The sequence below is a fragment of the Pungitius pungitius genome, chromosome 15, assembly GCF_949316345.1.
Source record: "Pungitius pungitius chromosome 15, fPunPun2.1, whole genome shotgun sequence".
In the NCBI taxonomy this organism is placed as follows: Eukaryota; Metazoa; Chordata; class Actinopteri; order Perciformes; family Gasterosteidae; genus Pungitius; species Pungitius pungitius.
Window position 1 is genome coordinate 9656146 of NC_084914.1, and position 26672 is coordinate 9682817.

General features: G+C 44.0%; 2 protein-coding genes across 5 annotated transcripts; one reads left to right on the top strand and one right to left on the bottom strand.

The window, feature by feature from the left end:
- The first annotated feature begins 1935 nt into the window (after positions 1-1935).
- On the top strand, positions 1936-13888 carry itga6b (integrin, alpha 6b). The gene is made up of 25 exons (XM_037458918.2): positions 1936-2190; positions 5995-6122; positions 6227-6306; positions 6934-7186; positions 7497-7628; positions 7766-7979; positions 8064-8257; positions 8385-8482; positions 8734-8861; positions 8950-9039; positions 9145-9206; positions 9355-9518; positions 9599-9739; positions 9841-9956; positions 10042-10198; positions 10288-10368; positions 10446-10525; positions 10696-10773; positions 10859-10961; positions 11111-11281; positions 11439-11537; positions 11634-11744; positions 11970-12068; positions 12235-12360; positions 13092-13888. Exons 1-25 carry the CDS (start codon positions 2015-2017, stop codon positions 13251-13253), a joined length of 3243 nt encoding a protein of 1080 aa, XP_037314815.2. The 5' UTR covers positions 1936-2014; the 3' UTR covers positions 13254-13888.
- Positions 13889-15284: 1396 nt separating this feature from the next.
- LOC119209245 (neurabin-1-like) lies at positions 15285-25687 on the bottom strand. 4 transcript variants are annotated; one of them, XM_062557514.1, is made up of 20 exons: positions 25229-25687; positions 24707-24829; positions 22125-24058; positions 21695-21827; positions 21326-21446; positions 21148-21252; positions 20474-20564; positions 20225-20380; positions 19963-20016; positions 19418-19518; positions 19071-19199; positions 18868-18964; positions 18719-18788; positions 18345-18475; positions 17308-17540; positions 17107-17172; positions 16798-16999; positions 16489-16587; positions 16145-16336; positions 15285-15841 (listed from the first exon to the last, which is right to left on the bottom strand). In XM_062557514.1, exons 3-20 carry the CDS (start codon positions 23853-23855, stop codon positions 15614-15616), a joined length of 3939 nt encoding a protein of 1312 aa, XP_062413498.1. In that variant the 5' UTR covers positions 23856-24058; positions 24707-24829; positions 25229-25687; the 3' UTR covers positions 15285-15613. The 4 variants fall into 4 exon arrangements, with proteins under 4 accessions (XP_062413498.1, XP_062413497.1, XP_037314310.2 ...); XM_062557513.1 differs by having other exon boundaries at positions 24707-25687; XM_037458413.2 differs by lacking the exons at positions 24707-24829; positions 25229-25687 and adding an exon at positions 24206-24653.
- Between the last annotated feature and the right edge of the window lie 985 nt (positions 25688-26672).

Genomic DNA, 26672 nt, shown 5'->3' on the forward strand with positions numbered 1-26672 from the left:
GTACCTGGATATCGAAGAACAAATACAGGAAGGGACTGGGCTCGGGCAAGTCTAGGCGCTGCATTTCAGATGTGTGTGAATGTGTGTGCCAGAGGACATTTATTTCACTGTCATTCCTTTACTTTAGCACCCAAGGCCAGGTCTGTGCTCCTCTGCTCTCGTAACACTGAACACGCTGTACACGGAGCACACATGACTCACTTCGTAAACTTGATTAGAGGTCATTAAAATCATTTGCAGTGTGTCTGTGCGTATGCAACGTTGCATCGGGATCTTTTTTTGTTGAAGATGAAGTAAAACTCTTTCACTTAAATAAATGTATTTTTTCCACAGGCCGTCACACAATTAACCAGACACTGCACTACATTGGACCACTACCACCTTCATATTTATATTGTACATACCAGTAAATGTTTATTCTTAGTTTTTGTGTTCTACTTTGTTGTCTTTAATGTCTTTTTTCATTTTTTAACATGGAATCTGATTCTGATTTTGAATTAACTAATGATTCATTAGCTCCTGACTCAGAGTTAATCATCAATGATTCATTAACAAAGGGATCTGGAGGCCATTACAGACACACTACGTGTAACTAACAACTTGGCATCTGTCTGCATTCACACTAAAGGTTTGTCACATTTTCTTATTAAATTCAACGAGAAAGTGTGTTCAAACTTTTGACTTGTAGTGTAAATAGAAGTTAGAAGTGTGGACAAGATGTTGGACCTTTCTTTCCCTGGATGGTAGTAGAGGAGAAGAAGATGAGGGATAATAATTGACAGGCTGTGAGGACGATTGAAAATAAATAGTTCAAACACAATAAAGAATGTTGTTTTGGGGATTAGTGTTGTATGTTCGTTATTTAATTGGTGGTCCTTCTGTCGTCACTCTGTCAATATGTTATCATGAATACACACACAGACACACACAACATTTGCGCATGGGGGTTTATTCGTGAAAGAACTCAGACTAATGGCGCTCTAACACGTCTTTACAAACTGTGGTTCCTATCCGTGATAAGGCTGCTTCTTGTTTCTGACATTCTGTAGAGAGAACAAAAATTCACTAGTGATTGTCCAGCAGGATGAAGATCTTACCAGAGTCTGGATGAGCCCAAACTGGACGGGGAAAAACTATAACAGATGCAAAAAGAGGCTGAATGTCACATGGTTGAGATGAAAGTAGTGTTGAGCGCCTTGTCACATTCCCCACCTGTCCTTTTGTCCCTCTCTGCATTCTCCGGTTCCACCGTTATTTGTGTCTTTTATACTGTATGTGGGCAGTTCCTCTGCTCCCGTACCCTTTCTGTCGGCCCTTCTTCTCAATCTGCAGACAAAGCCGGCGTTGTCTGCAGACGTGCTGCGTTGCGGGGACAGGCTTTGGGTCAGCGTCTCATGGAATGCCTTGAAAACCATCCAGCGAGGGACTGTGTTAATGTGCAGCTCCGTGCCCAGTCTAGTGCCTTCTGTCTCTGTGACTCATCCACTATGTTCTCTCTTCCAGACAATTGTCTCCACTTCTATGTGGTACCAGCAAGGATGTCAGTAAACACAAGTTACTGTGGAAAAGTAAAGCAAGTGGTCAGATAGCACTCTTATTTTGCCATTTGTTTTCCTTTTGGGCAAGTGCAAACTCTGTTAAACATGGACACAAGCTGCTTTAACTTTAACAGAGTCGTTATTATAGTGTTAGAGATCAGATTAACTTGAAGTACAACATGTTTCAACAAAGGTGCGATAAGGTTAGATTAGTATTATAGTATTAAAATGCCACAAACGAAAAACAGAGAAGCATCAAAGCATTTCAACAGACCTCGAACATGAAAAAAAACCTATGTCAAGGGACAGGGTGTTTGTGTGTGCTTGTCCAGTGGGAGGGGCAGGCTGCAAGTGAAGTGCATACTACCCCCCCCTCCCCCTACCTCCAGCAGTCAGTCACACTCTGCCCCTCCTCGAGCGAGGACCTCAGCTTACACCACACGGGCGGACTTTTAGGCACCTGCGTGTATCTCACCATGGAGGTCAGGGGCCCCCGCGGACTGTGGACCGTCGTCTTCCTCCTGGGATGTGGACGACTGTCGGCATTCAACCTGGACTCCGAGAACGTGCTGCGGAAGAACGGGGAACCGGGCAGTTTGTTCGGCTTCTCGCTCGCCATGCACTGGCAACTGCAGCCGGCGGATAAGAGAATGTAAGTCGGGTCTTCTTGGTCACGGGCGGCGTTACGTGTCCGTGGAATAACTCACGTAAGCACGCGGGGAAATATATCTGCTGTGTCCACGACTGCGCGTTTGTTTTTTAAAAGTGCTTTAGCGAGTGATAATCATTATATAAAAGTTATGAAACGTCCAAAATTCGGAGTAGAAATGTCACGTGTGCCACGTGATTATTTTGAGCTCAGGTACGTCGAAGGTGGCTCCAAATGATTAGGCGAATTGTTTCCAATTTTTTTCTTCAGAAAAGTTCCGCAATTAGTCCGTTTAGTTTCCCAAACGTGCTGTTCTATTACTCCTGTTCCGCCGGAAACCGCAGCACGACCACTTGTTAATCTTTCCTTACAGGTGACCTATTTTTTTGTGAGTTTCCTTTGAATCGCCCCAGCAGATTGTTTTACCCACTCTCACGAAACGGAGCGCGCGCGCGCGCGCGCGCACACACGCACATCTCTGTCTTTCTCACTCCCTTTGTTTTCGCTGACTTTCTTTCAGCGTGGTTTGGTGACACCGAGCTTTGTCTCTTAGAGACCAAACTTCTCATTAAATCATTGATGGCATTTTTATGGGCATGGGTTCCGAGAGGGTGTCTCTGCATGGAGGCGAACGACCATCCAGTGGTCCTTGGCTTCAACACTGGAATTCTGTAATGGGTTTCACTGTAATGGACCAGTCACAAATACACAAGTACACGTTTGTCTGAGTCGTGATTGAAGGACTTTTGCTGGTCCATAATTAGTAGTGGAGGAGGAATACAGATAATAAGGAGCAATGCCAAACTGTAAAATACTAACACAATTAGAAGTGTTGATAAATTGAGTAACTATCAAAATAATGTACTTAAATTGTCAAAAGTAAAAGTAGAAAAGGCAGAAAGACACAAAACTGTAGGATTATTGGTGCATGTCTGTGTGAGTATTTTAGTAGTTAGTTGAGGTGGAGCTGGTTTTAATGACTAAACTGCATATACGGTCTGATCATTTGATAATAACAAGGCATGATATTGAAAGGCCATCCTAGTTTTTGAGTGTCAACTGTTTGATTAAGGTTAATCAACTGTGGCTTTTTAAAGTGAATAATATAACATATACAGTATTTCCGTAAGTAAATTACACACAATGCTGTTTTTAAAAAATATTTTCATATAAAGCCCCCTCCTATACCAGCAACAGCGTGAGAACAACTTTGAATCTTATCCTGATTATGACAATATAAGCTATTTGTGCTGCTATTAACAGGAAATAATCACACACCACCTTTTCTATCTTGTAGTTGGTGGATGGAGTGAAACTAGCATCAAATAGTATTTTGTATTTGTTCAACTAAAGCCAAAAGCTTTAGTTCCCAACTCTTTGACTTTCTCATCAGAGGTTAAAGAAGGTTCTAAGACCTATTTACACACTTTAATAACTCCTGCACACACTCACTCACACACACACCCTTACACACACTCACACGGGGGCAGTGTGTGTCCTAGTTTTGGGTTATCTAGATGAAAGACAAATGGTTATTGGCACAAGACCAAAGCCACCGACTCCCACCTTGTTCAATCTGTTAACACAAGAAATGCTGACATGGCAGGATTGTGTGTACGGATAGTGTAGTTAACGCACACATTGTCAGTAGTCGGTAAACTGCTGAAACAGCACGGCCAGTAGTCAACTTTGATAATCAAACAAAGAATACATTATTTTTAGAAGCACCTCTTTTCACTCATCATCTATGATGCTCAACTAAATATTATGAGTTTTGGACTTTAAAAAAGAGAAACTCAAAAATTGTGTCTCTGTGAAATTTTGAATGGTAGGGTCTCGAAATACAATAATATTCCACATAGTGTTTGTGAAATAAGTCCCATTTCAGTACGTTCTTGTTCAATAAGCTTGAACCATCAGCAGCATATTGATGTTGTATTATAACACAAATGTGTGTCCAGATATGTTTGAGCAGGCGGCCATGTTTGTTTATGCTCTCACGGTCCACTGTGTTTTGCTGTGAATGACATGCACATGCATCGATGTGCAGCCTGTGTTCGCTGTGCTGAAGTGTACTGGTGCAGATTGATGCTGTGGCTGAGCGCTGGGGCGTCGCCTTGTTATAAGTCTCGTGGAAAAGTGTTCGAGGGCTCAGTGGGTTGGTGTAAGCATTCCTAGCCGAAGGCGATAGAAATGAGATAGTGAGAATCAAAAGAGAGATTGATAGATCTAACTGAGATTTTATCAACATCAGCAGGGTGTGAACAATGCGTCACAATGCATTGCTACAATCCATATGACAACTTTTATAACTTTTTTTTAATTTGATACATTCCCGTTTCTTTCACGCCCCACAGCGATGAGTCGTACATGTACCTGCACAAGAGCAGGAGCCAATAGGATCGTGTAGAAACATGTGCGCACATGTCCGTGTGTGCGTAGCATTCCGTGGTCTGTCACAATTGCCAAATGGAGCTGTTTGAATCATGATACCAAGAATGGAGCGAGAGAAGGAGACTCCGTGAGAGCCTATGCAAGTTTTAAGAGCAATGAGAAATGGTGTGTTTCGGAGAAAGAGAACTTGCTGTGGAGAAATGAAGACTTAGCAATCAAAGTGAAGGATATAGGGAGACACTGTGAAAAGGACAAAAGCATGCAGGCGTGTCAATTAGCAACAGCAGTGTCACGCTGTGTTTTTGTAGTTTGTAGAAATGGTCGATAAGGAGATGGGACGACTTTATCGTTCAGTCTTCTCACTCACCCTTGCCCGCAGGTTAGTGTGGATATCCAACATCAAAGAGAGAAAATAAAAAATCGGAGGGAGAGATAGTTAATGGCTGAAAGAATGCTGCGAAAACATAAATCAGTAGTACATCTGGCTCACCGAACGTCAGCTGTCAGCAGGGTTGATCCAGGCAGAGAGAGAGAGAGAGAGAGAGATTTTGGATAGCACCTGACATGAACCTCTGGATCTGCAAACCATTTGGAGGTCTGGGCAATTGGGTGCTGCTGGCTGTTACTAGGCAACGGGCTGTGCCCTGGCCGGCAGCCGGTTTTCTGTTGTGAAAAAAGACAACAACAACGCACCTCTCTCAATCGGCTGTTCACTCTGCCTGTGTGTCCGAGTGTGAAAATGTGAAAATTATAGTGATCTAATTTGGGAAAACAAGGCCAAAGCAATCGTCTGGTTCAAATGAGATAAACAGTGTGTGAGCTTGTTTCCATTGGGAGGACTTGTTCCAATGCATTTTTTAAAAGATGTAGACAACATTGCAAACAGTTTTACACAGCCGTTTTAATTTATTTTTATATAGAATGATTTATTAGTTGTTTGCTTGTCCCCAGCATGCCTGCGCAAGTCAATAGTTTACTTGTTTGATTTTCTATGTATAAAACCATGGAAACTTCAATGGCCAGCGTCAAGACTCGGATGTGCCGTTTGCTCTTGTCCTTCGTTGACAATGTCAGCCTGCGTGTGTGTGTGTGTGTGTGTGTGTGTGTGTGTGTGTGTGTGTTTGCAGTGATATAGAAAGCCTGGTTCAATCATCCACATCCGGCGTTTCAAAGGGGTCTTTGACTAAGCTGGACCGTGAGGACATGGAACATCATGGTGCAGGCGGATGTTTGTGCGTGTGTGAATGCCGCTGCTGCGTGACACACTGGACTGGTATGCGTGATAACATAATGTGTGAGGGGAAGAAATGGCAGAATGCTTCTCCCTCTGAGCGCACAACAAAGAATAAGTGTCCTAGCGTGAGCCTCTTCCACGGCATGCATTTGATCGAGTCTTTTGTGTGTCTGTCGCAGGCTTTTGGTTGGCGCCCCAAGAGCCAAAGGATTGGTGGGTCACAAAGCTAAAGTGACGGGGGGACTCTACAACTGTGACGTGACCTCCGCCTCAAGTACTTGCAACAGAGTGATCTTTGACAACGAAGGTGAGATATAGGCTGCCACCTTTTTTTCTAATATGGTTTAAGCTATTTTAGTCCCCACTCCCCGTAATATTTGAATGACAAGCAACCGCCTGTCTCGGTTTTAGAGAATACCCAAACTGAAAGCAAAGAAAACCAGTGGATGGGAGTGTCAGTCAAAAGTCAGGGCCCAGGAGGCAAGATTTTGGTAAGTCTCTTTTTTTAATCTCTGTTATTATAAACAGACGCATAGGGGAAATCAATAAGATGAACTAATCAAGAGAAAATGAATTAGCCTCAGAATTTTTTTTTGTCTGTTTGAAAAGTTTTAGATATTTTGATTGTGGATTGGATCAAATAAGACATGATTGAAGGTATGATTAGATTTTGGGAAGACAATGAAATTAAAATATAATCATCTGGTTAAGCCATTTGGCAAACTAGGATTTCAGCTAGTTGCAGTAAATAGTGAATGCTGCACAAGTAAAGCAAGGAAAGAAGGTGTTAGCTGTACTATTAATGAATTTTAAATGAATCCCTAAATTGTTTCATCTCTACATTACAAGTTTACCATGTCCCAGGTGATGTCTTTGATTTGCTCTTTTTGGTCCAACCAACAGTTCTAAGCCCAATTGAATTGACAGTTGTATAAAACATAGGAAAGCAGCACAATCTACTGAAAGTTATGGCCCTTCTAAATATATACATCAGATAGACCTATAAAAGGTGAATCACCATAGCATCAAAACTCTTTAGTTGGTCATTTCAACAGAAGCCTTCTTCCTTTAATCAACATCACCTCAATTGGACTTGTGTGTTTTTGTTTCCGTGGTAGACCTGTGCCCATCGCTACCAGCGGCGGTATAAGGCCGTGGAGTCCCGTGACATCATCGGCCGCTGCTACGTGCTGAGTCAGTCCTTGACTATTAATAAGGAGACGGAAGAAGAGGGAAAAAACTGGCATTTCTGTGACGGTCGGCCTAATACCCACGAGGTGTTCGGCTCCTGCCAGCAGGGCATGTCTGCCACCTTCGACAAAGACTACCACTACCTCATCTTTGCGGCTCCTGGGGCGTACAACTGGAAAGGTAATCTGACGTCTGTCTCTCTGTCTGTGTGTGTGTGTGTGTGTGTGTGTGTGTTTGCAGGCAGCTCACACTTCTATGAAATATTTACTGTAAGCTAATTTAACTACTTATATATTTCATTATTAATCTATTACATATGATCTATGATGTTTTCATTTCAAAAGGAAGTGATGCTTGTGATGATTTCTCTTTGTCATGTGTTCAACACCACTGCTAATTAGAATTATTGTATATGGGCTTTGCATCCCTTTGTTACAACCAAGATCTCTGCAGGATTAAGCCGTCTCTCTCCTCTCCTCATTTCCTCCAGGGGTGGTACGCTTGGAACAGAAAAACGATACATTAATAGCTTTGGGTATCTATTTCGACGGACCTTTTGAGACCGGAGATGAGACCAAGATGGACCCGGAGATGGTCCCTGCGCCTCCCAACAGCTACTTGGGTAAAACGCAACTCACTCCCATCATCTCCCATCATCTCCAATCTAACCCCATCGCTCCGTTTTCTCCATAACAGTACTCAAAGTACCTGACTGCCTGTGACTGTTTGAGGAAGTATTTCTTCGTCTCTGTGTCCCAGGCTTTTCTTTGGACTCGGGTAGTGCTCTGACCAAGATGGGCCAGCTCACAGTCGTGGCAGGAGCTCCAAGAGCAAATCACAGTGGAGCTGTGGTGCTGCTGAAGAAAGGCGATGAAACAAGCAAGACGTTGCTAGAAGAATACACCCTGCACGGGGAGGGGCTGGCCTCGTCTTTCGGCTACGATCTGACCGTGCTGGATCTCAATGGGGACAAGTGAGTCGCTTACGGCAATGCGCCCAACCAGTAACTTCTGATTTTAACCAAATGACTCACGCAAACAACGGCCTTGTCTGTTAGATGGCTGGACATAGTGGTGGGAGCCCCTCAGTACTTTGAGAAGGATGGGGAAATAGGAGGAGCCGTCTATGTCTATGTCAACAAAGCCGGAAAGTGGAACAAAGTCACCCCCATCAGAATAGATGGACTTAAGGACTCCATGTTTGGTGAGGCTGTGGAAAACCTGGGGGACATCAATCAGGATGGTTTCGAGGGTAAGGCTGCAATGTCTTTGTGTTTCCATGCTGTTTGCATGGTACTGTCTGCTGGTCCTTTCTGAAAACATGGTATATGTTCCTGTATAATTCCACTGCAAGTCACCAGTGCCGTTCTTGTTGTCAGATTTTGCAGTAGGAGCTCCTTATGAGAATGAAGGTGCAGGGGCTGTATATGTCTACCATGGAGGAGCTAACGGTCTCCACTCTACAACAGCCTCACAGGTCTGACAGCTAATTTACTTTGCTTTTTGCCTTTTCCTCATTTGTGGGTTATGTTTTTGTCTAAGAAAAAAAGTCGTTGAGCACTAAAAGCTTCTACAAAATAAGTTGATGTAAAACGTGTGGCTATTGCCCAGCATAATGCTACTTTTTGCTTGGTTGTTACCTACACTAAAGTTATGACAGTTGCCTTTTGCTCGGATGAACACCACGATAAACAGCTGTATTCAAACTGTGTATTTCTTTTGCTTCAGGTTTTGTCCGGCGAGCCTTTAGGAGTGAAACAGTTTGGCTACTCGTTGGCAGGAAACATGGACCTGGATAGGAACGCCTACCCTGACTTGGCTGTCGGATCTCTCTCTGACTCCGTCTTTGTCTTCAAGTGAGTGAGGAAGGCACATTGTTCTCTCTGTACATCTCTCTTTGTGGTTGTCGTCAGCATTTGCTCACTTGAGTTGTCTTCTCCCCAGGGCCCGTCCAGTGATTAGCATCAAGAAGGAAATCAAGTTCTCGCCAAAGGATATCGACCTCACCAAAAAGAACTGTGGCAGCGGCGTCTGGTTAGTGTAACTTTTTTCTCCAGGTGCTTTGATAAACTCAGGAGGAAAAACTAGGGACACACAATTTAATACTGTGTCTGATTGTGAATTCTTTGTGTCCCCCAGCCTCGAGGTTGAGGCCTGCTTCTCCTACACTGCCAACCCCAAGGATTACGCTCCCAGTCTGAGTAAGCCCAGCCATCTAATCTTAGTTAACGCATCATAGTGTCTTGACAGTGCTTTTGGCTTCTCATCATCGGAGATTCAACAGAAGGAAACCATACACACATTTTTGTACCCTCCTCCCTCTCACGTCCCTGTCTTGGTCCCATTTAGCCGTGGCATACTCCCTCACGGCAGACGCCGACAAGAAGGGTAAGAGTCTTAATCCCAGGGCGACCTTCAAAGAGCCTTCTGAAAATAGCTACCACTCCAAAGGGACAATCACCATGGACACCAAAGGAAAGGAAAAGTGCATTAAGCGTCAGCTTGAGATCCAGGTATCCGCTCTCTCTGGAAATGTTCTTTCTCCTCCTCATCAACGTGCATTGTGAGTGGTGAGTAATGTGTCGTTCTACAGGAAAATATTCGAGACAAGCTGCACGGGATCCCTATCGATGTGTCAGTGGACATCCAGGGGAGCGGCCGTAAACGCAGGCAGAGCTCAACTGCAGTAACACCTGTCCTCAACGCCAATGAGCCGTCGACAATTCGATCAGAGGTGCTTGTGCATGAAAGATGGATTATATAGATGTAGTAGGATTGATGATCCTGCTGTGTTTATGTAATCTTTGTTCTGCGTGTGTGTGAATGCGATTGCAGGTGCAATTCCTGAAACAAGGATGTGGTGGCGACAATATTTGTCAAAGCAACTTGAAAGTGACGTATCGGTACGGCTACAGGACAATGGACGAGGACACATTCATTCCATTAAAAGTGTAAGAGCAGACACCTATTTTTCTCAAGAACATCATGTTTGTTTCCTCCGTCACATACGGGCTCATAACACGCGTGTGTCCAAAGGGAGGACGGCACGCCAGTGATCTCGCTCAGTGACCAGAAGGACATCGCCTTGGAGGTCAAAGTGTCCAATCTAAAGGGAGAAGACGCACATGAAGCCTCTATGGCCGCCATCTTCCCACGCTCCCTTTCCTACTCTGCTTACCGCGTTGCAGATGCCGTGAGTCTTCTTCTCTTTCCCGATACCTGTTGTACATGAACACACATTACTATGTGATTTTGATTAGAACTGGTTATTGGTTCCAAAAGGGGCAGGTAATCTGCAAAGCCAATAAGAATGGTTCTCGGGCTGATTGTGAGCTCGGAAACCCCTTCAAAGGCAACTCAGAGGTGAGAGAAAATCACCTTTTGGATAATGTCCTCTGCACAAGGTGCACTTATTAATGTCTATGTATTTGTGCATCTAGACAACCTTCTACATTATTCTGGGTACATCAGGCATCTCTGTAGATACTACTGAGGTGGAGATTGATCTTCAGCTACAGACGTAAGTAAATCTAAGCTTGCATCAATGAAACTTCATAAATATATAAAAAGATATAAATTAAAAAAAGGTCCATGACCGTAATGCATTTATCTTAATAATGCATTAGCATTTGTAGTAGGCCTACAATATGTGTCTCCGACATGACCTGTTTGTAACTTCTAATCGTGTAGGACAAGCAATCAAGATAACATAGCCCCTGTTAAAGCAAAGGCAAAGGTGCTCATCATGTTGCAGCTGTCTGTGTTAGGGTAAGAAACAAACACACATCAACATCCACATACGCATAGTGTGCATAAACTCATACAGTGACTGCATTTTACTGCCCCCCCCCAGACAAGCTGAGCCGTCTCAGGTCTACTTTTCAGGAAAGGTCAAAGGTGAGACAGCCATGAAGCAAGAAAGTGACATTGGCAGTGCCATCACACACAGCTTCCGAGTGAGTAGATCAGAAGAGGCTAGTTCTCATGCATCCCTTTAGTTCACTGACATGTTCAGTACTCCAGAATTCTGCATGAACCTGTTCTTTGATAAGCTAATAATACAATACCGTCTGATGTGGGACACTGATTCTGTCTTGATTGGCAGATAATCAATCTGGGAAAGCGCTTGAAAGACTTGGGCACAGCCACCCTTGAAATTCAGTGGCCAAAAGAAGTAGACTCAGGGAAATGGCTTCTGTACCTGATGAAGATCAGCGCCACTGGAGTGGACCACATGGAGTGCTCTCCTAAAGAGCAGATCAACCCTCTTAACAAGGTCAGTGAAAACATCACATTACAGATGTGTTAATCGTTTTCACTTGGTGTCTCATTTTAAATAGCAGTAGAAGTATGTGTTTCTAAATGTATATTTATTTTACCAACCGCTAATTTAATTAAACTTCAGAATGTATGTCTTCTTTTTTTGCTTGAAGGAACCAAGTACCAGGGTGAGAAGAGCAGCAAAACCTACCCTAAAAAGTGACGAAGGCACTATTTCACGTTTACTTGATACAAAGAAATTCAAAACTCTGGTAATACCATACTACCAATTTGCACTATGTATGTAAGTTTGTAATCATTAGTGTAGGAAACAAGTGATAACTGTGAGCTCCTTTCTTTCCTGACAGACCTGTGGGAAGGGGGCAAAATGTGTGACAATAATGTGCCCCCTACGGGGCATGGACAGTAATGCAGTCATCACTCTCAACTCTCGCCTCTGGGACGGCACATTTATAGAGGTAACCATCTGTTTTTATGTCAGCATATTTAAGAAATTGGGAATTAGCCTTACTGTCGTCAAGTTGTCTTTTTTCTAAGGTCTGCAGTGTTAAAAAGAAATGAAAATTGAGTTGTGGAACTCAATAAACTTAAATTACGCAAACATGTTTTAGTAGTATCGTTGTGTTCAAAACAAATACTTTCTAGTCTTCTGAACTTCGATCTTCTCCTTTCCCTTCACACAGGATTACTCTTCACTGCATCACGTGGAGGTGATAGTAACAGCCTCTCTGCGTGTCGATACCACATCAAAGAACACAGAACTAACAAATACTGAGACACAGGTAATTAAACACAACTGAAAAAATGAAAATACAAGAAGAGTATGCTATACTATAGTGTGCAGTACACAATCTATACATTGAGAATGAAGAGATTTGAAAGTGTAATCAATACTCTAAAGCAGAGCTGCTATTACAGATGTTCTGCCACTGCATTTCCTTTTCCCAGGTGAGGCTGACGGTGTTCCCAGAGAGGGTCGAAGCCCGGTACGGAGGAGTGCCGTGGTGGATCATCGTGCTGTCCATCCTGTTCGCGCTGCTGCTGTTGGCCCTGTTGGCTTTCCTTCTGTGGAAGGTAGGACTGAAGGACTGGTACAAGCACATACAGCTCATCAACATTTTCATCACTCATCACGACCCAGCAGTACACAAAGAACTGTCGGCATCCATAGCAGCCAATACGGACAATGTCTAACAATTTTCCTCTTCTCAGTGCGGAGTCTTTGGGAAAAAGAATAAAATGGACCCGTCGGAAAAAGAGAGACTCACAGCAAATTCATAAAAAACAGTGAGGGTAAAATTACACGGCCTGCCATGAATGAGTGAAACTTTCTCTCTTGCTACTTTGCTGCAAAAGCGTTGCTTCCTGGTGATAGGCGGGCATTGGGCAATTTGCGCACTGTGACATTATTTAAAGTTGACCAGTATGCAGAATATTTTTTCACTCATAATGTGTGAATCATCACTGCTTACCTGCATGGCCGGCGCAGATGATGAAGAACCACACAACTGGGGCTTATCTGCATCTCTTTGATCACGTCCTTAATTCTTTTTTGTTGCCATCACACATGCAGTCACTTGGTCAGGGGCTTCTTTCTCTAATATGGAAAACAGCTGATGTTTCCTTTCTTCGAGAGGCCTGCAGATGGCTATTTTACACCTCTCAATAGTTTCCCTGAATCTTGACCTGTCAGACAAACGGATGACACTGAATGTCTCATCAACCTCCTTTTCACTCTCTGAATGCCTTTAAACAGAATTTTCCCCAAATTAAATATAGATTTTATTTTGCTTCCTTCTCCACAGAGTGACTTTTTTAAGCGTGACAGATATGAAGACGAGGTTCCAATTTACAACGCTGTTCGCATCAAGCGGAAGGAGAGGGGAATAAACCCCAGGAATGGGAACTGGGAGAACCTTGAAAAGAAGCCCTGGATGACAACCTGGCATGACAAGGAACATTCGTGACAGCCAATGAGAATCTGACACCCCACAGATTATCTGTTGCTTACTAATGAATTCTAATTTCTGATTTTTTTTCTGCCTTTTTGCAGTGTGCACTATATATAAAGAAAACAAAAACATTTGTAGGACAAATTCCCAATCAAACGTTGTGCTTCAGAGGCTGAATTGATTTCGGATAGTGTCTTTTGGAAGAGTTGCAGCGTGGGAGATGGTTCTGCACATGTCGAGCTTTGGAAATGGTGTTCAATGTTTACTACATTCAGTGTTGACTGAGGGAGGGAGGTTTCTAGAGCGTTTGTACATTGTTTTAGTGGGTTGCAGAATAGTTTTGTATTTATTATTCACAAAGAGGACTTCCTGTTTCATGCTCTACAGGCCAAATATTCATGTAATGCATACAGAGGCATCCTTTTTATTTTTTTAACGAAAATGTGGCATTTCCCCCCCATGTAAAAGTGGATTTTTTTATTACTGTGCATCTGCTCCAACAATCATGTGTATTTTGTGGATAAACATTTCAGTGGTCAAGCACATCGTTTTTACATATAATTCCAAGCTTCTGCAGAATTTCCTTTATTCACTGGCTGTACAAAAAATTGGGAGCAAACTTTTTCTTGAATAAAAAAAAAAAAGTCGTATCCATGTGTTGTTATTAAACAAACAGTGACACTGTGAATCATCGTGAGTTCTGGTGTCTCTAGTGGAATCAAAGCTGACCTTCCTGATCCACATTTGGGATTTGATTCTCTCTCCTCAAGGTGCCGTGTGTCAAACGTGTTTATTTCTTCCGGGATTTATTCTCCACTCAGCTGAGGAGGACCCTCAGACTGGTTTAGCTCCATAGGGGAGTCGGTATGGATCCTCTCAATTCACACGCGGGCATCAGCACACATGTCGAAAAAAGTGAAATAAGGATCACAGCATAAAAGTAGTGAAATCAACTAGGGCTTTATTAGAAATGCCATTATATGACTTTACTTGACCTGCAATTCTATTATAACGGTATGGAATGGTTGTGGATTCCAGCCTGAGAATCTATGAGAATTGAGGTTGGATTCAAAAGCATCAACAGGTGTGTGGTGGAACAGTGCAGGGAGATAGCAGGAAGGCTGAAGTGTGGAGGATCCTCAGTTCAAACCTGGAGGAGGGTCTGGTTGCAGTCAGGGCTTCAAACTAAACTTTGAAACAGTTTTGAGGTTTAGCTCACATGCTCAAGGTTAAATAGGAGAATCAAAGTTGCCAAAATGTGACGAGGACTGGTGGTGTAGGGGTGAGTGCAGGGGCCAAATGCCTTTGTAATAGCCAGTGGGTTCAAATCCCACTCCTGCCAAGTTGTGAGTTCACTGCCGCGGAGGTACCAGTGGGGGCATTGTCCCCACTGGTTGTTTCAGAGAAGTGGACCCTGGGGGTTATGCAGAAACACAAGGCGCGTTCACTTGAGTTATGATGGCATTGTCAAGGATGATGAATTGACTAAATTTGATGTTAATTGCTAATTAAGCTTTTATCACTTATTAGCCATGCTACATAGCCTATAGGATTCCACCTTTTTGACGGGAGAGAAGGCCGGATGAGTCAGTAAAGATGAGCAGATGCGTACATATGTTCTAATAAATTGTATTATGGCCGGGACTCGATTAAAAATATTAATCTAATTAATTAGAGGCTTTGACCTGAGAACAGTGAGAAGTAATTTTTTTTCACATGGATTTTTATTTTTGTTCAACCAATTCCAGCAGACAAGTGTAGAAATAGCATATTTAGAAATATAATACTTTCAGAAATTCAGGTAGCCTATAGGTAAGTAGACCTTCTGTAAACTAGCTTTTTTTAAGTCGACCAATACTTTCAAGTACATTCAGAATATTGACTATTTTTTCAGACGTGGGCTTAGTTACCCGGGTCCTTAAACCAGTCATCTGGTGCAGTGTGGGTTGGGTGTGGGTCCTTGTACTCTGGTCGTTAATCGTAATTAACGCTCTAAAGTCCCGGCCCTAGTTGTTATTAGAGTAAAAATGTATTATGGCAAAGGGATGAGGTTTAAAAAGTTATTTATTAATACATAAAAGCATTTACAGCAAATACTCAAGTGGTTAAAGCATCACTTTGTTAAATATTAAAATCATTAAAGGATAAATTAAAGTTAATTAAAAGAAATCAGACAAATTCACTCCAAGACAGTAATTTACAGACACATATTTGCCGAGTGTGTGACCTTGTTGTGTATCCCAAAGTTATTAAGATGTGTAGAATACATGAACAGTTTCTATTGATTAAATAGAAATGGCTTCACAGGTATTTTGTGCGCATTAAGCTGCAAACACGCGCACATGCTGGTGGTGCTTCTACATCACTGCCCCTTTTTATAAGAGTGACTCAGTTCTTACAGTTTTGCTGCTGCCTCTTATATCATTTACGGTCTCCTCCATCATCATCGTCCTGTCGCTCTCCTCAGCCTCCACACCCAAAAACGTGTTCTTCCTTTCCAGCGTCTTCTCTCCTTTCCGCTGTTCCTTTTCCTGTCTTTTCTTTATCTCCTTCAGCTTCCTCTTGAGGGCGGTCCGATCACTTTGACTGCATACGCCCAGAGCCTGACGACAGATGTGAAAGAAACAGAAAATAGTATACAGGTTAAAAGGCCCAACTGCAAATACATCAGCATGGTGTAAATATCATGTCAAAACTTATTTTCACCATTTACTAAATTTCAAATAACAAAGATACTGCGCCTCAGATATTTTTGAAGACGTATCTTTCTGACAATTATTTAGATAACCAGTTTCAAGGTGAGGTTTGTGTTACATGTTAAAACGTTCTGCTGATGAATGCTCAAATGAGTTATTTAATGTGCCTACCACAGTCGACAATCAAGATTCCTTCATCTTATCCATCACCTTGAGTTTCTCACTGTCCATGTTGAGCAGCTGTGTCCCATCGACACCTCGGGCAGCAAACTCTGACGCGTACTCGTCCATGTTCATGGCGATTAACCACAGTAACACCTGGTGGTTGTCCCACTCCAACACGGGTCGACTTTGCCACTGGTTGTTGTTGTTGTTGTGGGGAACTGGGTCATCGTCCAACGTCTGACGGGACACCAGAGAAAATACGCAGGCCCAGTGAGGAGAAGTAACGGTAAGAAATGAGGGAAAAGTGTGATATTGCGGAGACAAAATAGCTGCACAATGAGGGCTCCATGGGAAGGAAGAAACAAAGCAGAAGTGAAGGACAGGCTCACCTCGCTGGAGGAAAAAGTTAAAGCGTGAGAGTGTCCGGAGAGGGAGGGATCAGAAACATGACCCACCATGCTGGAGCACTTCACCGGAGAGCCAATGCTCTGGGACCAAGGGAAGAAGAAGAAGAAGAAGAAGGGCGGAGAAGAAAACTATGCTGCTTCAAATTGGTTGCATGCTCACACACTATTTTAATACGAGGTTTTTTTTTATTTTTTTATAAGAGTTTTGTGAGCAATATTTACGGCCGTGTGTAGATCAGAAAGTTCAGACAGGGCGGGTTAGGATGGCCAAAGTCGGCCATCTTTTCTTACCTGGCCCCTTCTGCCAGTGGTGGTCAGGTACGGCAAGCTGCTGCTGGACACAGACCGAAGTCTCTCCCTGCCTCGCTCGCCCTCCACTTCCTTTTCTCTCCCTCGCTCGCCAAACCAGGCGAAGGGCAGGCATGAAGGCATCGAGGTTATTGAACCTGACGGAGAGACTTCAGGAGGCCCGTCCACCAGGTCACACGAACCCCTGGCCGAAAACAAGAGTTGTATTTTAATTAAAGCGGAACATGCATTTTAGGCAACTTCCAGTGCTAGACAGAAATCATTTTTGCTTGGTTTAGTTTGTGATTTCACCTGTTGTTCAGGGACCTTTTGGAGAGTTTCTCACTTCTCCTTTTGCTAAGAGACTTTCGAAGGCCACTGAAAAGAAGCAGACTACAGTTATTAAAAAGCTCCAGGAACAAGTGCCCCCTCTCAGCCAGCCATTGCGGCAAGTATTCAAAATGCCCGACAGCCGACAGGAGACACCGGCAAGAAAAGAGTGAGACCCTGCACCTAAAGTCGGGGAACTTCTTTTTGGACTTTCTGGACGCAGAAGATTTGCACGGAGACGGAGGGACCCTGTCCGCCGTGTAGGTGGGAGGTGAGAAGACCAGGCTGTTGGGGGGTTGAGGCCCGAGGTCCGTGAACGACGACACACTGGACACGTCGCTGCTTCTGCTGCACCTCAGCGCCGTCGTGGGCGTGGAAAGCGACTGGCTCTCCTGGAGCTTCTGAACCTCGCATTCCTAAAAAGCAACAGGAGTGTTACTCCGATACGGGGGATTGAGTGACAATCCGTGGCATTTTTTTTACCTGTCTACTCGGCGGTTTAAATGAACGACAACAACAAACAAATGGTGATCAAGAGTTTTGTGGAAACTTAAGGTCGTGATTCCTGTCCCAAATATGGCAGGCTTCATTTAGTGATTGAAACAAATATAATTAACATTAATTGTTTCGAGCACATGTGTCAAACTCAAGGCCCGTAAATGAATTCTCTTTGGCCCGATGATCAAATCCATTTACTATTAGAGCTGGCCCGCCGGTGTATCGCACGCATCACCATAATACTACAAATCCCACAATGCACTCTCCGTGTGTCGCCTCACAGTCTGTATTACATACCACTTGTGTCAACTTTCAACTATCCCGAGACCAACTGACAACTTTTTACTACGTTAATTATTTTTGTGGTTTTCCCCATAAAATGAAAATACGAAGCGTAGCCGCGAAACCGGAAGTACGTAGATTTTCACAGTAAAGAATGGACGCAGCCGTCTGCAATGACAGCGGTTACCAGGGTAACATGAGGAGAAAAGTTCATTAACTTATATATATAAATAAATAATCCGGGTCCGACGGGATGCATTAGCAGCAGTAGGTGACTATACTCGCTGCTCATGGCTCTGATATTTATTGATGTATTGTTCAGTGAGCAGAGCAGAGACAATTTAATGAGACGCCGAGTAAACGTGATACCGGTTTTTAACAACTATTCAAATATATTTTTCGACCATACAATATTCGTTGACAGCCCTACGGTCTACTACCTTTCTCCTGAAGCTGTCTCTGAGTTTGTCTCGAGAGGGCGGGTGACGCTTGGATTTCTGGGCCAGTTGAGCTCTGGCTTTGTGAGCACTGGAGTCTAGAAGTCCCGTATCAGGAAGTGGATAATACCAGTCTGGAACCAAGGCAAACACAAATTATTTTGCTCCAAAACTGTATGTAATTTAAGACGAAAAGTTTCATTATCTCACTTTACAGCATTGTTTTTAAGGTTACATAAAAAAAGCTTTGAAACCCCCCCCCTCCTGAATCCTTACACATGACTGGTGGTGGTTGTACTTGCACAAAGTCAAATAGACATACAGCGACATAAGTGCTCTGCTTTACATTCCCTCAGTACAGTAAGTGGGCTGCTTACCTGTGCCTGCACTGTCCCCACAGCGGTTCTCTCTTTCAGGTGTAGCCTCTTTTCTCTCGAGCTGTGCTATCTGTGATGAGCAGAGTGAGACAATGACTACAGGGAAGGCTCACTAAAGTGAATCCACATACGACTGAGCCTCCTCTCACCTGCATTTGTAGTCTTTCAACGGTCTCTCTGTGCAGCTTTTCCCTCGCCACCATTTCCCCTTTTAAATCAGCCTCTCTCCTCTCTCTTTCCTCCTCTCTGAGGGGGGGAAAAAAAGGCACAATTAAACAAGCTCACAAAAAACACTAAACAGTTTTAGAACATTATTCCGCATTGTCAAAATAAACCAGGATTAAATAAATACCTGCTCTGGTATTCTCTGATCAGTCTCTTGGCTTTGTTGTATTTGATCTCCAAGCTTTCTGATTGGTTCTGGGCATCAGCCAGTCGCTGGTTCACAACCCTGCACAGAGTCTGGGCTTCCTGCCAGTACCTGATAAATAAAGGGGAGGGGGCGTCAACACCCTCATTATTATTACTATCATCAGTCACAATTAATCCTTTTGCAGGCTTAATGCTCCCATCGGGTCTTTAACCTGGATCTGTATATAATTACAAATGACCCATCATCATGTATATCATGGCAAACACACTCAAATGAGATATTGTCTAGTAATATGATCACAAAGCATAACATCTGTGTCATCATACTTCTCTAGTTTCTCAGCCTTCTCCTCTCCATCCTCCACTCTTTGTTCCAGCTCAGTCTTTTGGTTCTCCCAACCAATCTGCAGCTCCTTCCATGCCTTTAACTTGGTAAACAGTACAATAAAATAAGTTATTAGGCACAGGGGAAAGTAAAGCGCTTTCAAAAAAAGAAAATAGTCATTGTGTCATTATATTACACTTGCCAAAACCCATTCATATACACTTCACTTCAAAGAGGTATTCATACAAAACAAAAACTGGCTGAACTACCACAGTGGGGTAGAAGAAAGACAGACTTTCTACTCAACGACTTTTGCCAACCCAATTATGTCACAGCGGTGATCACTTCAAGGCAAAGGCAGAAAAAGCTGGCTGACGCGTAGAAGTGTTGGAACATGGCCCATGTCCTAGTAACTCCACACCGAGCCATCTCACACACACTTAAAATGGGTCAGACTGTTCCAAATGTGGAAGCAAACGTAGTAAAGTGAGGATAGTAATTGGTTTGTGCGAGTGAGCGAGATCTCAATCAGATTTGAGTGACCTACCTTTTCTTTAGCATGTTTATGTTGAGCTGCTCTCCTTTGTATTTTTGACTGGAGCTATAAAGAAAGAACAGGGAAATATTTGGTCAAACTGAAATTCATACATCTTGTGTGTGTGTGTCAAGAACTGGTTTTTCAGAGATGTTTTTCTGATGCAATGCACTATTTTAATACATTATTGATGTGATGATGTGATATCAAACAGGGGCTTTGGTGTATAAATCTGGTTGATGGATGTAATGAATTCATGTAGAATGAAACATACCTGCTGGTATTTGAGGCAGAGCTGGTAATTGTCCAGACTGGCAATAAAAGACATATCATCCTCCTCCTCCTCCTCCTCCTCTTCCTCTATTTCCTCAGCCAGTGACTTCCCTGAAAAGCTGCCATCAATATCCTCGTCCCCGCTTGTGCTTCCCTTCTTTATAGACATAAAAACACACGCAGAAAACTACTCAACCCACATGCAACGGTTAACACAATTGATGCTCCACTCCTCTTTCGGAAAACACACCTCTCTGGGTGTTCTGTCCATCTCCAGGCTTTCGTTGATCAGTCGTGCCACCTCGCTCTCCACTCCCTCCTTCTCTCTTCCGATCAGAAACCTGCAGCCCAACACAGGAAATCAGTCCAAGCTGTGAGCAATCACCGCATCCCGGTGAAGCACAGGTGTTGCATGGAACCTGAATCAAGACGTTCCACGTTATGACCCATGAAACTGAAGCATTTGCTGCTGTGACATGACATATATACATTGGTTAGTGGATAAAATGTTACCGTGGTCATTTCTGGCTTTGAGTACCTGAAAGACTGGCAGATAGATGAATACGCATATCACAGTGTTTAAACTGTGATGAAAGACTGGTTGCCAGGGTGGTGAAGTGTGCACCATGTGTAGTTGATGAGCTTAAAACATCAGAGATGGTTTTATTTTAAAAAAAGCTAGTGTAGCTCTTTATAAACAACATCTAGGTGGAGAATGAATTCTAAATTCATCTCGCTACCGTTTCATCTTTAAATAACTTCAATTTAGAAGTCTGACTCAGTCACAGCTTTTTATAAACTCCAATAAAATCCACCGTAGTATTTAGCCTTAGAAATCACTATATCATATATGGAACCATGTCACGCTCGGCCAATATCCATGTATACAAATAGGGCAAAAGGTGGTGGAACTCGTGGACTCACTTGACCAGGCCCGATGTATTTTTGAGGACGGTGGCTGCAAACAACTGGGAGACTCCAACCAAACTCACCCCATCCACCTCCACTATTTGGTCATTCACCTGTATCCTATAACACACACAGAAAATCCCATTATTAGAGGCCAACTCTATTCCAAGAGAACGAGTGTGTTGAAGTCTACCTTCCATCCTTCTGTGTTGCTCCTCTTTCAGTGACGGTCTTGACAAAGATTCCAAGTTTTTCCAGTCCCTGGTCAGCTCCTACACCCATTCCTATTATACTAATGCCCAGACCCTCATCTCCTAGAAGGGAAATACATTATATAAAGAAGTAATCCTCATAACAGTCAGGGGGAAGACTGTAGCACCATAAAGACTAAGAATATATTATGATAAGTCAGTTTTCAGCCCATTATATGTCAGCGTTGTATAATTGTTTTTATAAATCATATGGAATGGTTAAACTAATTCAATAATGCCACCAGATGTAGACAGTTAGATGATTTGATTCTTTCCTGATATAGAAACACATAAAAGGAGCAGCTACACACCCTTCTCTATGTCCACCGGAAAGACGGCCATCCTTTCCACTCTCTTCTCCAGCTCGTACTCTGCTGAGGCGGACACCGGGTCAACGTCGTCATTCCGTCGGTTGTACTCAGCGTTAGAGTAAGTGCTGTACACCTAAATAAGAGAGAAAGAGAGAGAGCATTCAAGTCACTGTGACCGCCTCGGCTTATGTCAAAACCTCCCCCCGTTTTATGCATTCAGAGCTTGTACATGTGTTCACCAGCGAGGAGACTGCAAGTAGAGCCATCTGCAGCTATTGACACAACAAGACGCTGTTTATGTTGGCAAATCCGCCAGAGTGCGAGACAGGGAGAGAACCAGTAACTGTACATCCATGAGAATAGGCTTTTAATAGAGATTGAAACAAGCTTGAATTTCCGTAATTGTGCCTCCAAAAAAGGTTTCCCATACCTTGATTGGTGCTGAGGTGAACCGGACTCTTCTCCTCTGCTGTTCTTTTGCTGCATCCTCAACACTCCCCTCCTTCTCTTCCTCGTTGTCCACTTCAGGCAAACCAGGAATTTCCTCATATTGCAAAGAAAGCTGATTATCATGTATAGAGTTTCCCCTTTCCTGGGATTCCTGCTCAAGCACAAAAGCCTCGTTCGCAATCCCACCGATTGCTGCAGGTCCCGTCTGGTCCTCTACATGATCGTCTTTTCCATCACCACCTTTTCTGCCCTCCTCAAGCTTGACCTCATCTTGCAGCCCAGACGATGGACCTTCTTCTTTCTCCGTTCCGACCTTCTCTGGACTGCATGTCTCAACTTCCAGGTCATTGCCTTTCTCTCGCATTATGCCCCTCTCAGCTCTTCCAGAACTTTCTACCACTCCTGCATCAGTCTTTTTCTCCCCCTTGTCCCGGTTTTCACACAACAAGAACGGTCTGTTCTGTCCTTTTCCTTCGCCGTCCCATTCCTCCTTCACCTGCGGATTCTCGTCTCTTCCAACTTCACCGTCATCTTTGGTCCCTCTTTTCAATGACACGCTGGTTGAGGACTCCTGGTGTTCGTCTGAGGGAACAACTGACCGACCTTCTCTCGTACAGAGTTCCACGCCGTTTTCCAACACGCAGTGTCCTGATGTTTCAATGCTGGCCTTTTCAAAATCTATTGGCACAGTTTCTGCTGCAAATTGGTGCATGTCCTTTGCCCCCTCATCCTTAGGGCAGTTTCCTCCCTCTTGCTGCTCCTTTTCTTCTTCATTCTCATCACTTTCTGATGACCCGTACTTTACGTCAACTAGTTCCGCCCTCACTGGCTCCTCGGGGGTCAAGTAGAGGTCACGGGCTGCCCTTTGTTCCTCCGTTTCTGATCCCATGGCTCGACCACGAAGGTCAAGATAGGATTGCGATCTGATGGATGATTCACCAGGGCCATCTGGTACGGGAGGTTTATGGTGACTTGTCAGCAAGTGAACATTTATGATGGGTACATTTATGGATTTGTCTTTTTCAAAGCTATCCTCTTCTGTGAGTTTACTTTTCCCACTCTTGTCTTCCTCTTTTTCCATCTCTTCCCCTTCTGCTTTCCCACCTGCCGTCCCCTTGGTTCCCCTGGGAGCCGTACCTTTTGAAACCTGCCCTCCACAACTTCCAACATCCATCCCCTGGGTCTCAAACAACCTGCGCGTTACAGAGAACTTCTGAGCCAGAGCAGCTCTGTCAATATTCACCACCTCCCCGGATCTGGAAGATTTATCCTGCAGAGAAGATTCTGGAGTTGAAATGTTGGCCGCAGTGCTCAGAAAGGCCAAGGGATTGACGACCGGGTGTCTGGATGCAGAGAAAGTTTGGAGGTGCAGAAAGGGACTACGGGGAGAAAGAAAGGCTGTGGAGCCCGAACTCTGCACCGGCCCAACATCTTTTTTCAGCTGCTGGTTGTCCATTTGCAGGAAGATGTTATCTCTGATCTTGGTTCCTCTGGTGCTGAGGACTCTCCCTCTGCTGCCCGGGCTCGCAATGGCGCTGGTGTGGGACATTATGGGATCAGACTGACTGGAAAGCAGCCTAGTTGAGGTGGTTTTGGTTCCCGATTGTAGGCTCGTTGCGGGGTCAAATGAACATTTGATGGCATGGAAGTCAGACTTGTAGGTTATTCTGTGAGGGGAGGCGCTTCGGCCTCTGCTGTCTGCCCGCATCATCTGCGAAAGGAGCTCCCCTGAAGTCAAAGGGAAACTCAAAAGAAGCTTTTCAAAGCTACGAGCAGCTAAAAGCTAAATGTTCAGGGATTTGCTGAAACAGTGGAAAAGTAGCACATATATGAGAATAGTAGGTCAGCAGGTGACAAAGGCAGGCTCTTGGAATGGAAACTTCATGGTCACAGATACACCATCACCAGGCTCCCCTGAAAAGAGTGGTTTGAAAAAAAGGTCAAGTGCAACACATTCAATGAGGTGAACTAAAAGGCATGAACTTACTTCCTCAAAAATAAGTGGCTTAGACTTAACTTGCAGCCGTCAATCATGTCATTAAAAACAACATTCAAACTCACGAAATTGGAAGTAAAAGGACTCAAAACACCGTCAAAAAACACCAATCGTTGCAATTAACTTGTTTGGACTTTGGAAGAGCGAGGAAGTCCTCCGGGCGGCGTTCACGTGCGGTGGGGAAACGAAGACGCGCGGCGGCTACGCGGGCGCGTGTTCAACACAGTTTAGGGAAACATGCGCATTTAACGACAGGCGTTTGGATTGAGACCTTCACTGCCTTGGCACTGTGCGCGGAATAAAGAACCGGAGTGAGGACGTGCACGTTTTCCGTTTTGCTCAAACTTAATTTACTCAACCGGCTACAGTGATTGACGTGACTCAACCCCACTTTGACCACCGGTTTGTTTTTATTTTCTTCTCCACGTACGAAAACCCCAATAAACATAACTATATATTTTGTAGCATTAACCTTGGTGCGTATTTAAAATCGCAACGAGGGTTTACGACGGCATATGAAGGCACCAAACATCGAGTTTAAAGGTCGTCCCGAGTGTGCAACCAACCTGCAGGTTAATTTGACAACGATCCGCTGCAGAATGGGAGCTACGTAGCGTTTCTGTTCTCGAGAGCTTCCTCTTGCCGTAGAAGTGTCTGTCTGTAGCCAGCCGGTGCTGACGGCTCCCTCGCTGCGATAAATACAGACAGATGGCGACTCATGTCTCTAAATACTGTAAATGGATTATCCTCTGGTAATCCTGTGTAAACTACTCTAGTAACTGCAAAACACTGACGGTGAGCGGGTACCAGCCTGCGTCTGTGTCCGCTAACATTCATTTACCTTCCGCAGGCAGTCTTAACATTTTTGGTCACAGTTTCAGCCTGTTCGCAGTGATTGTCATTGTGATACATGACCATATGCAGTAAGTGTGAAGGCTGACATAGTGTCAGCTGTGTCTGCTATCATAACAAATACTGCTTTATTGACATGTTTACTGTCTCCCTCCATGATGGCCACTAGTTTACATTGTTGTCATCATACCCTGAAACTACTACACAACATGCAGGTTACTGCTACAGGCACTTACCTTTACCTGTCTCTCAGTGTCACTGCCACCTGCCATGTAAACCGATGTCAGTCTGACAGAGGTTCTTCTGGGCTCAGAGCTCTGTGTGCATACTCACCTGTCTGCATGAAGCGGTGCAGGCTTCCAGATCTCACACTGTCACCCCGTGTGTGTGTGTGTGTCTGCGTGCGCGTGAGGCAAACGAAGAACAGTGATGCAGCACCTGCTGATGTAGTGTGTGTGCTCCTACCTACCTGTGTGTGACGCCAGTGGGGCAGTCGGTGCAGTACCTATGCCTGTCTGTGAAGCTGGCTTTTGTGGCAGATGGACCGGACTGGACTCCACTGGACTGGACTGATCCGTGCCGAGCCAAAAGAATGGTTCTCCGTGGTGTGACCTGGATCTGACTGGAGACCATTGTCCCAGGTGGCATTGGGACCTAGTTGATATAAATACTGGCCAATCACACGAGCCTTCTTCCGAATGAGGCTAACCAAAGGAGGGAGGGGAAGGAGGAAAAGTGAATTGAAGTTGATATTGGAAAATGAGGGAGTGGTGTTATGGTGAGTGGCAGCCAGTTTTGAGTTATTGGAAAGATGGTGAGTTAGTCAGAGTAGAGTGAGACAAATACTGCAGGCAGACATGTAACCTAGATTGGCAGGATCAGGGAAAGAGAGTGGCAATCAAATGAAGTGAGAGGTATGCAAGTGAAGAGAGCTGCAATGGGGCCCGTCCCCTCTTATTTCAATCAACTGGGGTATTTATAATTAATCCGGGGTAAATTGAGAAATACAGTTCTTTGTGTGCTGTCGTAATCCTCAACTCCCATTTCTTTGGCAGCAGCAGCAGGTCACCTTGACTTCTTCACTTCATTTTTTTTTCCATGAGAAATCGGGCATGATGACAGTCTACACACACACACACACACACACACACACACACACACACACACACACACACACACACACACACACACACACACACACACACACACACACACAGAGTATTCACAACACAGCGGTTCTGTTTTTTGGTTTGTGGGGAGTCGCAGCGTTGGTGGGTGTGCTTACAGAAGTGAACCTCCTTTCACCTTGACATCTTTTAATGAATGCAAATCAAAACAAATCAGGCTAAATAGTTTCTATCAACTAGTGCATGTTATTCAATACTTTTTGAAAAAAAGTAAAGGTTTCCATTATCTATGGACGCATTATGATTCGAATCATTCTTTTGATGAGCTGCTGCTCTGTTAATTTAAAGACTGAAGATAAGAAGAGGCTTTCTCTTGACTGTAAGGATTGTCTGACAGCTGATGGTGTGTGTGTGTGTGTGTGTCATGTAGGCTGCATTTTTGCAGACTGTAATTTCCCGCATGGCTATCTGTTTTGTCAACCATATTTACACTCTCCCGGCTTCACAAGGGAATTGCCCTCAATCCTCTGAACAAAATGCAGGGACATGAACA

Excerpts from the sequence above, each read along its gene's own strand:
- itga6b (XM_037458918.2), top strand. The coding sequence starts at position 2,015 with ATGGAGGTCAGGGGCCCCCGCGGACTGTGGACCGTCGTCTTCCTCCTG. Across the intron at positions 9,740-9,840 it reads CGTCGACAATTCGATCAGAG|GTGCAATTCCTGAAACAAGG; the intron begins GTGCTTGTGCAT and ends ATGCGATTGCAG. Across the intron at positions 10,774-10,858 it reads TTGCAGCTGTCTGTGTTAGG|ACAAGCTGAGCCGTCTCAGG; the intron begins GTAAGAAACAAA and ends GCCCCCCCCCAG.
- LOC119209245 (XM_062557514.1), bottom strand. The coding sequence starts at position 23,855 with ATGATGCGGGCAGACAGCAGAGGCCGAAGCGCCTCCCCTCACAGAATA. Across the intron at positions 20,565-21,147 it reads AATACATCGGGCCTGGTCAA|GTTTCTGATCGGAAGAGAGA; the intron begins GTGAGTCCACGA and ends GTTGGGCTGCAG. Across the intron at positions 18,476-18,718 it reads TGGGGACAGTGCAGGCACAG|ACTGGTATTATCCACTTCCT; the intron begins GTAAGCAGCCCA and ends CCTTGGTTCCAG.